General features: G+C 41.0%; 1 protein-coding gene across 1 annotated transcript; it reads left to right on the plus strand.

The window, feature by feature from the left end:
* Nucleotides 1-2,144: 2,144 nt before the first annotated feature.
* Nucleotides 2,145-15,524, plus strand: alkbh8 (alkB homolog 8, tRNA methyltransferase). Its single transcript, XM_082502006.1, has 12 exons — nucleotides 2,145-2,317; nucleotides 2,994-3,127; nucleotides 3,241-3,341; nucleotides 4,162-4,293; nucleotides 4,392-4,487; nucleotides 4,629-4,733; nucleotides 5,395-5,465; nucleotides 9,697-9,803; nucleotides 10,078-10,238; nucleotides 11,050-11,330; nucleotides 13,794-13,943; nucleotides 14,661-15,524. Exons 1-12 carry the CDS (start codon nucleotides 2,180-2,182, stop codon nucleotides 15,390-15,392), a joined length of 2,208 nt encoding a protein of 735 aa, XP_082358132.1. The 5' UTR covers nucleotides 2,145-2,179; the 3' UTR covers nucleotides 15,393-15,524.
* Nucleotides 15,525-15,808: the final 284 nt, after the last annotated feature.

Raw genomic sequence — 15,808 nt, forward strand, 5'->3', positions numbered from 1 at the left:
GTGATAAATGGGTTTAATTTATTTGAATGCTTAAAAAAAGAGCAGAGTGTTGTTATCATGTTGGGAGAGGGCAGCCACATGCTCTCCTGCCTGACCAGCTGTTGTTTTGTAGGATAAACAGAGTCTGCCGTTGAGACGACCGAGGGCTCGCACTGGCCAGCAGTGTAATTACGGAGATGGCAGAAGACAGGTGAAGGCCTCATTACACAACACGCCCGAGTATAAATGCACAGGGACACAGCAAAGCACTGAGGCGCACGCACAAATGTTTCAGAACACAGAGAGACACGCGTGCTGGAACACGCACTCATGTTCAGAGGGGTTGCAGAGTCATTCATCTGACAGAAGAGGAATTTGGATGCAGGATCTGAGATAATTGGCCCCACTGAGAGAGAAATCAGACAGGGAACAGTGGCCAGGGCAGGCAATGCATCAAAGACAAAATAATGGACAGAATACATAAATCACAAGTCAATACCTATGCTAGAATATGAGTGAATGCTCATGCATGATCAGAATATGTCCAGCTGTGTTGGGTATGGTGCTTTGTTGAAAATAACAAATATGAAGGATACCAACTGTCTGGGTCAGCTGCCAACATTTAAGTTGAATCTGATGATAGACGAATGAAATGATTGAAAATGGAAAGGTAGAGTCCAACACTCGATATTTAATCCCTTACTGTATCAAGTTGGAGATCAAGTGGATTTGACATTACCGTTTATAATGCCAGCAAAACAGAGCCAAAGGACAGAACAGAAGCTTTGACATGAGAAGAGAACTGAATAGAATCACTTAGCTAAGACTAAAGAACAAGTTTAACAATGTTGCACTGATTGCTCTAAAGGACATCAAAGGGAAAATGCGTGTAATGCAAAATGCAACCTCAAGGAAAAGAAAAGTCACATGGTCACAGTCACAGGTTCTTTTTTGAATCTGCAACTTTATTCCAGACTGTTGGATCAGGGGTCATCAAGAGCATCATAGCTGCACCTGTGCTTTGTTCTATACTGTACTCTTATGCCTTCATGGTTCACGGTGGACAAAATTCTTTCAGATGCTGGAAAAATGACAGGCAAAGTCCAAATGCACATTTTAAAAATGCGCTGATGCTAATCAAGAAAAACACTGTGGAAAAGTGAGACACTCTGAGTCATCCATCTGGAATAGAAGAATGAGTGTCTCACTGAAGTTCATATGATCAGATTTTTATATTATGTGCACTCAGTGGTATGCACCTCCCTTTCATCTTTAGAACAGCCTTAATTCTTTGTGGTGCACATTCAACAAGGTGCTGGAAGCACTTCTCAGAGATTTCGGTCCATGTTGATACGATAGCATCACACAGTTGCTGCAGATTTGTGCTCTCAGCAATGTGCTCTACAGAACTGAGATCTGGTGACTGTGGAGTACAGTGAATGTATGTTCAAGACATAGGTTTGAGATGATTTGAGCTTTGTGACATGGCATGTCATCCTGCTCGAAGCCTCTGTCAGTATTTGTTGTTTTTATCTGACAGACGTGCCACCTGAAGTGGTCTTCTGCTACTGTAACCCATGTGCTTCAGGGTTCCATGTGTTGTGAGACGCTCTTATGTATACCATGGTTGTAGCAAGTCGTTAATTTAGTTACTTTTGCCTTCCTCTTAGGCTGAAGTAGTCTGACCATTCTCCTCTGACTTCAGGCATTAATAATACATTTTGACCCAGAAAACCCATGTTAACGGGATATTTCTCTTGCCATACATTTCTCTGTAAACCCTAGACATGGTTGTGTGGGGAAACTCCCAGAAGATCAGTGGTTTCTGAAACACTCAGACCATTCCATCTGCCACCAAAAACCATGCCACGTTCAAAGTCACATAAATCACATTTTTTGCCATTCTAATCCTCAGGTCGTCCTAATACGTCCACGCGTTTAAATGCACTCAGTTGCTGCCATGTGATTGGCTGAGTAAGACAAGATGATAATAAGTTAACAGCTGTAGCTAACAAAGTTCCGAGAAGTGCATATATATATTTTATTCACATGTAATAATTTCATTTTATTCTTAACAAATCAGAATTATGTAAGATAAACACTTTAGTTACATTTTACAAAATGTCTCCTGGAGAGGTAATCTTTGGGAACCGTAGTCTTTCAGTCCCCGTTGCACCCGGACGGATTAAAACAACGTACCATGGATGCTAGTGAGGAAAACAACGTGAAGGCCGTCAGGAGAAGTAAAGAAGAGAAAAAACTTCTCAGAAAACAAATTAAAGCCAGTCACACATTACTGAAGCATGAAGGCATCCATACGACCCCGCAGCTTACCAGGGTAAAGAAAAATAACGTTTATTTGACGGGAAATGGTTCGTTGTCATATGTTTCATTATTCTTCGCTTGTTTTATAACATTAAAATGATTTTAAAAGTTACCTGCATATCTAATATTTAATTGTTCTATTCAAAATTTTTATATATATATTTATTACTATTGTTGTTATTATTATTGATAAATTAACAAGAAAATCAGCCGCTGTTTATGGAAAATACCTTGAATATTTTACTCGTTATAAGAGACTTTTCATTTGCTCCTTTTAAATGGGATTCATTTTTGTGTTCCTGCAGCAGTCTGAGACAGTTTTAAGAACCATTTCTATTTATCTGAAACGATTTCACGCTGTTATCTCTGCAGACAAATACAAATACGAGTTCATAAAAATTGGGTTTCATAGCAAAAGGGAACAAACTACTTTATACTAGAGACAAATATCAACAAACAAACATCAACATTTTAAGCCAGTAAAAGCATCACAACAAAAACACAAACTACTTCATTTGTTTAGTTGTTTTTTCATGAGAGTATGTGTTGTAGGTTGATTGATTGCTAAGCAGTCTAACAATCCTTGAGAAAAGGCCTTTTCCCCCTTTTTTCTGACATCTTCTTTTTTTCAGTTATTTTCAGGTTTGTTTGTTTTTGTGTGATTTTTACTGTTTATTTCACCTCTGCAGAGTCTGGTGGTGGCTAATGGTGGCCTGGGGAACAGCGTTAGTCGAGAGGAGCTCTCGGCAGCGCTGAAAGAGATGGGAGAAGTGGAGAGCCTGCTCATGCCTCCCCATAAGCCCTATGCTTTTGTCACATACAGGTACACTTGGGGCACAGACAGCACTTTGCCACAGCAGGAATGCGCTTTGTACATTGAGGACCTTTTTATTCCAGTTAAAACTAATATTATTGTCATTTTCATTCTCGTTCCAGGTGTGAAGAGAGTGCTCTAAAAGCGTACACCCACCTTAATGGACAGAAGCTGCAGTGCGGAGAGAGCAGCGTCATGCTCTACCTCGCTTATGTCAACTCAGGTACTTTTACTTTCAGTACCATCAGGAACATTGTGAGTTCTTTCAGATATAGCCTGGCTTAGACATAAATTCTCCTTTCTCTTTTAAATGGATTTACACTTGCAGGGTTTTTTTTATTGTGTTTTATTAATGTAATGAGTTATTGCAATGCATTTGACTGAAAGTTGTCTTCTTAAAGTTCCATATGACATTACAATGGCTTCAGATGCCGGTGATTGTTCTGTATGGGTCTTATTAGAGCTTAGCTCAGCTTTCGATACAGTGGATCTTACACTGGATTGGGTTTCTTCATATGTTACTAATAGAAGTTGTTCAATCTTTGCAAAGACTATGTCAGTGTATGTCTGATGTTTTTTTTGGGTCTGTATTTTCTGCCACTTGGTCAGGTAATTGCCAGTGCTGATAGTATTTCTTGCCATTTTTTTGCTGATGACCGTCAGCTGCGTTACTCTTTTAAACAGCATGTGCACTCTGCACTCATACTTTTGATTGGCTGTTTATCAGCTGTTAAGGATTGGCTAGCTGGATTTTTTTTCTTTTAGTTAAATGAATAAGAAGCTTTATTATTGCTTTTTCATATTGCTTCTTATTGAAGCATTTGTTGGGTTCATAGGCTCTTCTGTCAAGCAATTTATAAATAACCTTGTGTTTTACTAGATAGTTCTTTGTCTCTGGATGCTCATGATAAAACTGATACATGTGCCCGACAAATCTTAGGTTTACAAGTAAGTCAAATAATCTGAAATACTCTGAAAGGTTTTGTTGGTTTTTTTGCAGCCAGTATTTAAGATCTACTGTGTATTTTCACGCTCTTGTATAGTGACCTATGAGGAGGAAGCATCCGTCCCATTGCCAGAGGGTTTAGTTCTGCTGGAGGATTTTGTGTCCCCAGAAGAAGAAGCTCTGCTGCTTGCTGCTGTAGACTGGTCATCCACTAATGAGGATGTTACAGGTGAGGGTATCATTTCCCCCCCAAAAAAGCTGTGAAGAAAAGCCAGGCATACACTTTTGATTACTGTTTCTGAATAATCCCCTTTAACTGATTCTTAGCGCAAAAAGCTCTGAAGCACAGAAGAGTGAAACATTATGGCTTTGAATTTCGCTACGACAACAACAATGTGGATAAGGACAAGCCATTACCTGCAGGTAATCTGGATCTTCTTTTATCAAACATATTGTATCAGGTGTGGTTTTGTGGACTGTGTTTTTCGTGATATGGTCTTCAGTCACTAGACAAGCATATAATAAAGCAAAACAGAAGTAGCAGAGGAATATGTGTGTTTCTAGGTATCCCTGCGGAGTGTTTACCTGTTCTGGAGCGTTGTTTAAGAAATGGACAGATCAACGTTATGCCAGACCAGCTGACTGTAAATCAGTATGAATCTGGACAGGGTGAGTTACAGCTCGAATAATTCACAGAAAGTTTTTGCTCATTCCCAACTCTTATTTTTTAATTTCTGAACTCTACTAGCTGGGATTGGCTCCAGAGCCCCTGCAACCCTTTGTTAGAATATTGTGATAAGGAAGGATAGATAGATTAGTGCTGTATGATTCTCAGCTCAGAATAATAATAATAATTATACTGGTCCTTTGGGAAGTTAATAACTGAAACAAGGACTTTTAGTCCCCGTCGCCATTATATTGTAATTTTAAATATACAATATAAATGTAACAAATTTATTAGACCACCACCCAGTGTAAGGTTTATGCCACAGCTGCTCTAAGTTAACACAGTATTGTTAATTACTAAGATGCCAAATTATGATTATTTACTTGCATTCATGGACGGAAAAATTGGTTTTAGTGGTTGAGTGTTACGCTTGATTAATAACTGCTTTTATAACTGATAATTAATCTGTTATTAAAAATGAATAAGAGAGCACACAAACAGAGTTTACTGATTTGCACCACTGGGTGGCAGCAGAGCCTTTCCTGAACCAGTTGATGAGGAGTTATGGAAGCCTTTGGGCTGAGAGAAGTTTCTTAAATGTTTCGCTTGATTAACTTTGCTCTGAAGGTTTTCATTTTTCATGTTTGTTTATGATATTTCCAGGTATTCCTCCTCATGTGGACACTCACTCTGCCTTTGAGGACACCATCCTGTCTCTGAGCCTGGGGGCAAAGGTGAGAAGTCGGTCAGGCATCTGTGATTTGATCATCGTCATCGTTGCCACAGACCTGTGAGCTGTTGGTAATTAGTAGCTGTTTGAAGCCAGCATCAGTCAGCAGTACTCGACGTGCAATCATCAGTGATTAAAATGAAAGTTGTACATAAAGATGGTCTAAAGAAAACACTGCCAGCTTTCATCTTAAAACTGTTAAGAGGTGGTTATTCGTTTAAACCCAGTGAGATCAAGTCTGTGTGTATTCATTTATAAGTTCTAGTTTAATCTGTCAAATTAACCGCAACCTTCCTGAGCTCTGTGATTTATCTGCTTCAGAGAGCTGTCAGCAGTGTGTGTGTGTGTGTGTGTGTGTGTGTGTGTGTGTGTGTGTGTGTGTGTGTGTGTGTGTGTGTGTGTGTGTGTGTGTGTGTGTGTGTGTGTGTGTGTGTGTGTGTGTGTGTGTGTGTGTGTGTACGTGCACACATCTTGTGTCCTTGTGTTTTTCCTGAGAACACTGTGTTACCTTCTCGGTGTGTCTCATTCTTTTCAGTTCCTTCTCACCGTAGCATCCGTTCATCCAGCAGGCACTTAAGGAATTAAAGCTCGCAAGAAATTTTGTAAACAAACGGATATACACAAGAGTTATAGATTTTCCATTTTCATGTCCTTCACTCTTCCAGGTGTTCACAGGTGTTGCGACCTATAAACTAAGATCGTGGGTTTAGTCTTTGCTGCCTGATTGCTGTGGATGAACACCCATCTGTCCCTGCTTGTCTGAAAAGCAGGGGCTCTGCTAGCAATCAGCTGTCATCTGCTGTGGCATCTGTCACACACACACACACACACACACACACACAGACTGACAGTGTGTGTATTCATTGTCCTTGCTTTTCAGTGGAGATTCAGAGCCACAGAAAAAGTGGGCATATTAAATCACGTTAAAAAAGGAAGGGACACTTGGAGGAATATTTGAAGCGAATAGACCCCGAAAGAAAGTTTTATTGAGTGCAATTAAACTGGCTCTTCTTTAAGCGATGCATGGGAGTAATGGTACTGTTAAGCTGAGCGGTGGTATTTCTCGCAGTATTTCCTGTTTAACACCACTCAAGTACGCATTTACATGTAGTCATGGTGACCTGCTGAAGCTCAAACTGTGCTTTAGAATTGGAAAAAGTTGATTCGAATGACTAAACGTGGCATGGTTGCTGGTGCCAGATGCGCTGGTCTGATTATTTCAGAAACTGCTGATTTGCTGGGATTTTCCCACACAGCCATCTGTAGGGTTTACAAAGACAGGTCGAATAAAAGAGAATTTATCCAGTGAGCGGCAGTTCTCTGGGTGAAAATGTGTTTTTGATGTCAGAGGACTGAGGACTGCTTGAAGCCGATAAGAAGAAGAACCACCGCACGCAGAAGAGCATCTCTGAACACAGAACGCATTGAAAACTTGAAGCACATTGGCTACGTCAGATTGCCGCTGCACTCTGCAGTAAACTGAGGCTGTAGTTCCCATCAAAATTGGATAGTGTAAGCATGGATTCATGCTCCCTCGTATCAACGGTTCAGGCTGTTTGTGGTGGTGGGGGGGTATTTTCTTAGCACACTTTGGACACCTAGTACCAACTCAGCATTGTTGAAACACCACAGCCTCCCTGAGTATTGGGAAGAAGGTGCTCTGCTCCATCTCAAAGGGGCTCCGACTGGGTACTAGTAATGAAGCTCTGAGTGCACATTAGGATTTCTAAATTTGATGTTGTGGTGGTTGCAGAGAATACAACAAGTAGCTTATTTTAAAGACTATTTGGAAACCTTGTTAAATATTTTGCTACTCTGTGGATTTAATGAGTGCACTGCAGTTTGATTCAGCTTTGATTTAAGCAGACAGGATTTGGTGCATAACAAACCTTTATGCCATTCGCTCAGTTTCATTGGATTTAATTTCTCTGAAAATGTAACACAAGTGATTCAGTCATTATTAATGAAACACTTGTTTCCTGGTAATTACACGAACTATAACTGCATTATTGAGCTGTTTGTGATGTTGTATATTGGCAGCCTTTTTGGTGTGTGCTTGTGTGTTTGTGAGGACCAGTTGTAGACTACAGAAGCAAGGACTGACTTTAGGGCTAATTGTAGAAGTTAGGCAGAGGTTTAGGGTTACTTATTGTGATGCTTGAAGTTAAGGTAAGGAAGTAAAGAAGTAAAGAAGCTCTCTGTAATTGATTGTACTCAGAAAGATGTACAAACCTGTGTGTGTTTGTGTGTGCGTGCATACGTGTGAGGAGGGAGGGAGATGATGAATAGTTGTGAAGTAAAGCGTAGTTGCCGGCGTCACCATCGATTTAGTCACATTCCACCCTTTCATTGATTGGCTAACACTCCTCAGAGGGGAACACACACACACAGTAGTGTGTTAGTGAGGACCTTCATTGACATAATGGCTTCCCTAGCCCCTTACCCTAACCATTAAAAATGAATGCCTAACCCTTACCCTAAACCTAACCATAACCTAATTGTAACCCTGACACTGAAACTACATTTTGAGCCTCAAAAAGGCCTTCACTATACTTGTGAGAACCAACAGTCACTTGTAAGGACACACTCACCGGTCCTCACAAGTATAGTAGAATGCAGATTTCGGTGCTCATAAAGATAGCTAGACAGGAACACACACACACACACACACACACATATACATGAATGCCATCTACTTCACAAAATCCAATTTTCCTGCTGTCAGAATTTGGAGGGATACAATTGGAAATTGTTGTAGATGTAATTTCCCAGCAGAGCTTATTCTGTTATGTGCTGTAAGGAAACATTAGGATCAAACACCAACGCTGTGTCTGCTAGCTGCAAGTGAGAGAAAACATGAACAGTGTTTTAGGTGGTCGACAGTGTTTTCCTTTGGGTGACATCAGTCAAAACTGTGTAGTTTGGAAGTTTTGTGCCAAAGTCTCTTTCAGTCCTGAGCTACTGCTGGATCAGTAAAATATTAGCTTTGGTGCAAACGTTAAAAAAAAAAAAAAAAAGTAAATGAAAAATGAGTCAAAGTTTTTTAAATTTGTCATACTACTACTACTACTACTACTAATAGTAGTAGTAATAATAATAATAAAAATAATTAATAATAATAGCTGTACAGCAGTATGGCTTAATTAGAATATAGAAACAAACCATGAAATTGCCCAACTCTCTACTGAAGAACTAAAAGCATAAAAACTAGTGCGTAACTTGTTTCCTGTACTTGCAGATACAGAAACATTTTGATGAATAATAAAAATATAAAGGTGTATTATCAGCAGTTATTACTTGCAGCAGATGCACAGTAATATGTAGGGAAACACTGATGCAGGATGCCAAATTATTATTGCTGTTGAACTGTTAGTTGGAATTGCATGTCCACAACAGGAGCATCATGATGTCTTCTAGGTGGATGTCCTGCTGCTGTGATGGGCCTTCATGCTTATAATGTTGGCCTGATCTTTGTTGATGTTGAGACTGATTCCCAGTTCTGATGTCAGAAGTGCAGTTTTTGTCCAGCCTCTGGGGGCAAGAGCACCGTGTCATCAGCAAAGTCAGAGTTGCCATGTTGTGCTGATAGTGCCGAGTGAATGCTGTTCCTTCTTCCTACTGTAGAACTCATGATACAGTGAGTTGGAGAGGAATAGATATGTTTGGGTGTCTACTCAGCAAAATGCACAGGTGCAATGAGAGAGGACCAGGACCCATTCCTTGAGAGACTTCTTACATCATAGCAGTTCTTTCTCATTCACCATCATTGATGATGGCTGCATGTACCATGTGTGAGGAAACTGATTGCAGTTCCTGCCTTTCCTATTTAGAAGTGATCCACAGTATCAGATGCTGCTAAGATCAAATGCAGTCGAGTCTGTGAAACTCCCCGCATTATTCCTCAGGCAAATTGTGTTCAAAACCTTTGCAAGGGCTGCTTCTATGCTGTGATACGAGCGGAAATCTGACTGAGAGCTGTCAAGGATGTCATCCATCAGTAGAAAATGATTGGGTTACAAAGGGAAGGGCCTGGCGGCTTTTTTGTGTGTGTGTGTGTGTGTGTGGCATTGGAAATATGCCTGCAAGAAATATATATGTATATAAATCCACACCCAATGACTTTAAAACCTTCATAAAAATTTTTAATTTAATCAGTAATTTGTTATTATCGGTGCAGTGAAGTAATGAGTAGAAACCACTCTTACTTTTAACACAGCGCGTTTGTGTTTGTGCAGATGGTGATGGAGTTCCGACATCCTGATGGTCGTGTTGTTGCTGTGGTGCTGCCTGGACGGAGCCTGCTGGTCATGAAGAGCGAGAGCAGATATCTCTGGACTCATGGGTAAGCTGGACTGTGTCAAAGCATCAGTCTCTCCTTTTGGAGTCAGGTTCTTTTGACCTGATCTTTGGATTGATGCTTAATTTGCTGCTTTTTCCTCTGAAAAAGAAACTATTTATTTACTACAATTAGTACATTTCAGTCTGTTGATGGTCTTCGTCTTCAACCTTTGCATTGTATTTGTTCACATCCACATCCTCCCATCCTCTTCACCAGTTGGTTTGTGTGTTTTTGTCTTTTATAACTACTAAGACAAGCTCTTTGTGTGTCCTTTTAGGATCACTCCTCGTAAGTTTGACATGGTGCCGGCCTGTGAGCAGCAATCCCCCGATCATGTGACGCCTGAACCTGGAACACGTAGCAATCTGACTCTGAGCAAGAGGGGCACACGCACTTCTTTCACTTTCCGCAAGATCAGGCCTGAACCCTGCCGCTGTGGTGAGAGTGAAGCAAAACACACTTTGCTTTTATAAACTGCTTTACTCACATTATGAGAGTAAGTGAGGTTTTGAGAGGTAAATTTAATTTTAATATATGTAATATGTTACGGGGCTCCTTTTTCTCATTTTTTCATTTCTGTTGTTCTGGGTTCTTTTGTGACCTGGATGAGTTGTTGATGCGCTCTTGGAGTAATTTTGTTAGGCTGGCCACTTCTTGGGAAGGTTCACCACAGTTCCAACCATGGCTGTCACCATGGTGACAGGAGTCCCAAACCTTAGAAATGGCTTTGTAACCCCGTTTCACACTGATCAAGCAACTTTGTTTCTCAGACGTTTCTTTAGATCCTGACATGATGCTTTGCTTTTTGAGGTCTTTCAGCCTGCTTCACTTTGTCAGGTTCAGTTTAAGTGATTTCTTAATTCTACAGGTATGGCAGCAATCAGACCTGGGTGTGGCTAGTGAAATTGAACTTGGCTTTCCAAAAAATGTGGTTAATCACAGTTTAGGCTACTACTTTATCCCCCACAGGGCCAGATTGATAGGTTTGTTTACCTTTTGTCGCTTAATAAATGAAATTGTCAGGATATCTTTGTCTAATATTAAAATTAGACAGCAGGATTATGTTATTTTGTCTGACAGTTTCATCGCATGAGAATCCTAAACCCAGAGCATAGCTAGCGCTTTTGCATAAAGACAATAATAAAAGATATGCGAACGATATGATTGTAATTAAACGTTGCATGGCAACGCAGGTCAAAGATAAACGATCGGCACATCTCACCAGTGAACGCCTTCTCTCTGTCTCCAGCCTTCCCCTCTGCCTGTGACAGTCAGGGAGCTCCTTCAACACTCTCGCCCTCAACGCCGTCCCCTCCCGCGCTTCCATGTTGCCATGCCGATGCAGCCCGTCTAGAGGAGGAGTATGTGCACCGGGTGTACGACGCTATCGCCTCCCACTTCAGCAGCACCCGCCACTCCCCCTGGCCTCGCGTTTGCCACTTCCTGTCCTCGCTCCCACCGGGTAGCGTACTAGCTGATGTGGGCTGCGGAAATGGGAAATACCTGGGCGTAAACCCAGAGATGATTGCAGTGAGTGTCATTTTATACTGAAATGTCTGCGCCTCTGAGATACTTCATTGATCCCTGCAGGGTAATTTCCTCTATCACTGCTTTTTTTATTGCTGCTGTTTCTTAGATTGTCAGCGCTTTGAAATGCTACACATTTTCATAACAGGCGCTTATCTGCAGAAGCATTCATCTGTGTATTCGAGCTAGAACTCCTCTCCTTCATTTCTCACATAGGGATGCAAAATCTAAGATGGCTCTGGGCTTTTTCAAACACATGTAGATCAGCATGACTCATCCAATAACTACTAATGACCTTACACAACACTGTCGCTCTGATAAGGCCACAGAGGTGAGGTTAGAGATGTAACATCAGGTTTAACTTTGGGTTAAAGCCTTTAAACACCATCAGACTTATAGGTGAAAGGATAAAAGAAAGTGAAATGGACTTACATAAAACATCAAAGCATGGCTGTAATAAATGGAATACAGGGTTGTAATTATAGTCAGATCTGCTTGTGCTTTAATGACGGGGGAGTGATACTGATGAGCTTTTTAACTTACACATTCAAGCAGTCTTGAATGACTGCTCGAATGTGACAAACCGTTCCTAAAAACAACACAGCTTTAAATTCTTGGGAGAATTCAGGAGCTCTAAATTCGTCCATGTTAAAGGTTGATTGTCTGGTGGCAACATTTTATTTTGGTGAATTGGTGGATTGGTTCACTTGAATGAGTTGTGATGTTTAATAGAACCGGAAAACAAAAAAGATATCCTAGTTGTTTAAAAATCTCTTTAGTTGGAAGAAATTGAGACAGTATTGCGATATATACAGGGACACCAATTATCAATATTCAAGTAAATAAATAAAAATTAATCTGGGAATATTCAAAACAAAAGGCCTCATCTCACCTGATAAGAAGCAACCTTTCTGCAAACAATCGGGGAGATTGTTGAAGGTTTCCAAAGAACTTTTTCATTTATAACATAATAGTTAATGGGAATTTCTGTCTATGCAGACAGCATCAGGGATTTTCACTGATTTATCACAGTTAACTGTTGTATTGACAGACATAGATTGCATGTTATTGGCAACTTGACCCCATGCAGTCCAGACTGACTTCACATTTATGGCAGGTTTCAGTGACAGTGCTGGTGTGGTTCACCGTGTCATTTTGCAGCAAAAAACAAATCGCTGAAGTGAGATAACTTTGTCTTCTTGGATAAAACAAGTATTGTTTACATTTAAAAAAGTTCAAGGTGAGCTGTTCATCTGTAATTAGGGTACACTGTTCACCTCAGCTGTCAATGCTGGGTGTGAAGTATCCACATCTATTTACTCTGAAGGAGGCTGAAAACTTTATACTGTCAGTTAAAAAAGAATCGCCCCTGTACAGCTATACATATCATAATTTCTGCCCTGAGTGTTTTAACATTGGAGACTATGGGGTTTATTTCCTCTCAAAGCCAACCTCAAGTGGCCATTTGGGGAACTGCAGCTGTTGCGCATCAGCTAAAGCTTCTTTCCCCGAACAGTAGACAGACCACGTCGTGGTCACACTCGCAGTGCTCGGGATTTTCATAAACATAAAAAGAAAAGGAGGAACCTGAGCGAGCCACTTCAGGACCTGGTTGCATAAGCCTGACCTCTGTGCTTCAGAATGAAGCAAAGTTTGCATCATTGGGCTAGACGCTGCAGCTTACACGTCTACCTCCAGTGGTAGAGCTTTGGGTCTCTGGGAGGGTATAACTGAATGTGAAATGTAGGCGTGAGTTAGCAGAGAGTTTGCTTTTGGCCACAGGTGTAAACATCACGTCTTGCTTCAGGACGGCTAAATAAATAAGAGTAAGGCACAGCAGGATGAGATTCCTGTTGTTGCTCTCATTTCTTCCCTGTTTCTTTTTTTTTTGTTGTTGTTGTTTTTGCATAAGCTCAGTTTCCATGGTAATATCCTACATTTCCTGTTTACGTATGCACACTGGGATATTCTTGTTTGGGATTTGGGGGTGCATGTAAGCAGCTTATCCTGACTCAGAGTGTAGCTGTGATAAATCAGAACAGAGAACACTGTGATCATGCAGCGAGCACAGCAGCTACCCGAGTTTTATTCTGCTTGTTCTCATTTTCTCCCAACCCAGGCCTCTGCTCTTCTTCTGTTTTCTCGCCTCAGTCCTTCCCTCTTTTTGTGCCTCCTGCTCTACTTAATCTTTCTGTTTGCACGTCAGCAGTAGATCGAGGGTGTGTGTGCATATGTGTAGTGTTCCCGCTCTCTCACTTGTGTCTGCTGTCTCTTGTTCACCTCGCATAGTTTATCTCCATTCTTGCTCATTTTCTCTGGCTTAAATGATCACGAGCAGTTTGTAAACGTGTTCTTCTTCAGACCTTGTACGTGCTGACACTCTGCTGACCTGTGCGTTTGTTGCCGTTTGAGAATGATAGTCCACTGAATGGCCTTGTTACTCTCTCTCTGTATGTTTTATTTCAGGTGGGATGTGATCGTAGCAACGCTCTCGTCCAAATTTGTGCAGAGAGGGGTTTCCACGCATTTGTTTCTGATGCTCTGAATGTTCCTCTGCGAACAGCCTCCTGTGACGCTTGCATCTCTATAGCCGTCATACACCATTTCTCCACAGAGGTACACACAGCTCATCCTCATACAAAGAATAACCAGAATAGAACCGTTATATCAGTTTTATTTAGAAAGATGGACCTACAAAAAAAGACTTGTATTAATTGTTAGTAGCTCACTAAAGTTTTCATGTTCTGAACTTTTCATGGAACCGTGTGCAAAAGCCAGCTCTTATTTCTTTAAATTCTACTAGGAACATGGGAATGGATGCAGTGATTTATTCAAACATGTGCAAACATACTTGGTAATACTGATATAAGGCATAAGGAGACAGACTTAAATATTTGGTATGACCACCTTTATTCTATACAGCCTGAACTCTCTTGGGCAGCTTTCCTGTAAGGTCTGGAAGTCTTCAGGAATAGTTCTCTAAGCTTCTTGAAGGACATTCAAATCTCTTCTTGGGATGTTGGCTGCTTTTTGTTCTGTTCTCCATCAACATGATCCCACAGTGCTTAAATAATGTTGACATCTGGGCTCTGGGGAGGCCAATCCATGACTGATAGTGTTGCACTGTATGCTTTTCTCTCCAGATACGCTTTTACTGCATTAGCAGTAGGTATTGATCGGTGGATCAAAATCTGATGGTATTTTTCTGTGTTCATAATTCCATCAATTAGGAATCAGGTTGTTGGTGCAAAATCTCTCTGACAATGATTCACATGCAGTGAGTTGCATGTGATTCTGTCTTTAATTAATTTTTTTAATGTGTGTGTGTTGTAGGAGCGGCGGCTAGCAGCTATGAGAGAGTTGGTGAGACTTCTAAAGCCTGGAGGTCATGCACTCATCTATGTTTGGGCTTTTGAACAAGAGTACAACAAGCAGAGGTCCAAGTACCTCAAAGACCACAACAAAGAGCATAATGGGAAGGAAAACCTTACTAAAAGCACATCCGAAGACAGACGGGAGCCTCATGGGAAATCGGCTATCCAGAATAGCGGACATTTAGAAGAAGGCTACGAACCTGTTGGCAAAGTGACTGATGGCAAGCTTAGTGTGCACACAAACCGCACAGCCTTTAACACCCAGGACCTTTTAGTTCCCTGGCATCTGAAAGAGGGGAAAAAACCAGGGGAGGAAGAGTCAGGAGATGGTGTGAAAAGGAATAAAAGAAAGGAGAAGTCTAAAAAGGTTTTAACTAACCAAACCAGAACTGACAGTAACCCTGGTCTCAGTCCAGGTTTTGATGCAAGTATGTCTCCTGGATTAAGACTTGACACTGATGACGCCACTCACAGCCCAGGCTCTAAGCCCAGTCCGAGTGGCACCACTCAGACCTCGAGTTCTCATCTGAAATCAGAGTCTGAGAGCCATCTAACCGCCGTCTTTCACCGCTATTATCATGTCTTCCACCAGGGGGAGCTGGAACAGCTGTGCAGCCAGGTGGATGGAGTCAAGGTACAGAGCAGCTACCATGACCAGGGTAACTGGTGTGTTATATTAGAGAAGGACTGACACACACGTCATTAAAATCATTTTTATGCAACTACAGATCTGCATAAATAAAGAATTTTAACTTAAAATTAAAGGATCCAGTTTTTGCCTTTTACATATATATGATTTTTAACTGTGTTGGAATAAATTAAAAACAAATCTCTGCTCCTGTTGTGCTTATTTATATCACCATGTTTTGACCTTGGCTGAGCAAACACACCTTTTCCCTGTTATGGTGTCATGGATCGAATAATCCCACTGCGATAAATCCCACCAGCTTTACTCAAAAATAAATGCAACTAAATGAAACATTTCTGGAGTTAGTATATCTACTAAGCATACTCTGGCTAGCTCACTGAAACCCCACAATAAAAACAAGCCTATTCAGCCGAGTGCAAAGACAAGACTGTACCTCACAGGCGATACAACCCTAATCT

Source organism: Aulonocara stuartgranti (assembly GCF_965226115.1).
Source record: "Aulonocara stuartgranti genome assembly, chromosome: 14".
Classification (NCBI taxonomy): Eukaryota; Metazoa; Chordata; class Actinopteri; order Cichliformes; family Cichlidae; genus Aulonocara; species Aulonocara stuartgranti.

Bases quoted from the DNA above. Each gene is read 5' to 3' on its own strand.
- alkbh8 (XM_082502006.1), top strand. From the start codon at position 2,180: ATGGATGCTAGTGAGGAAAACAACGTGAAGGCCGTCAGGAGAAGTAAA. The intron at 4,294-4,391 runs GTGAGGGTATCA...ACTGATTCTTAG, and splicing joins CACTAATGAGGATGTTACAG to CGCAAAAAGCTCTGAAGCAC. The intron at 13,944-14,660 runs GTACACACAGCT...TGTGTGTTGTAG, and splicing joins TACACCATTTCTCCACAGAG to GAGCGGCGGCTAGCAGCTAT.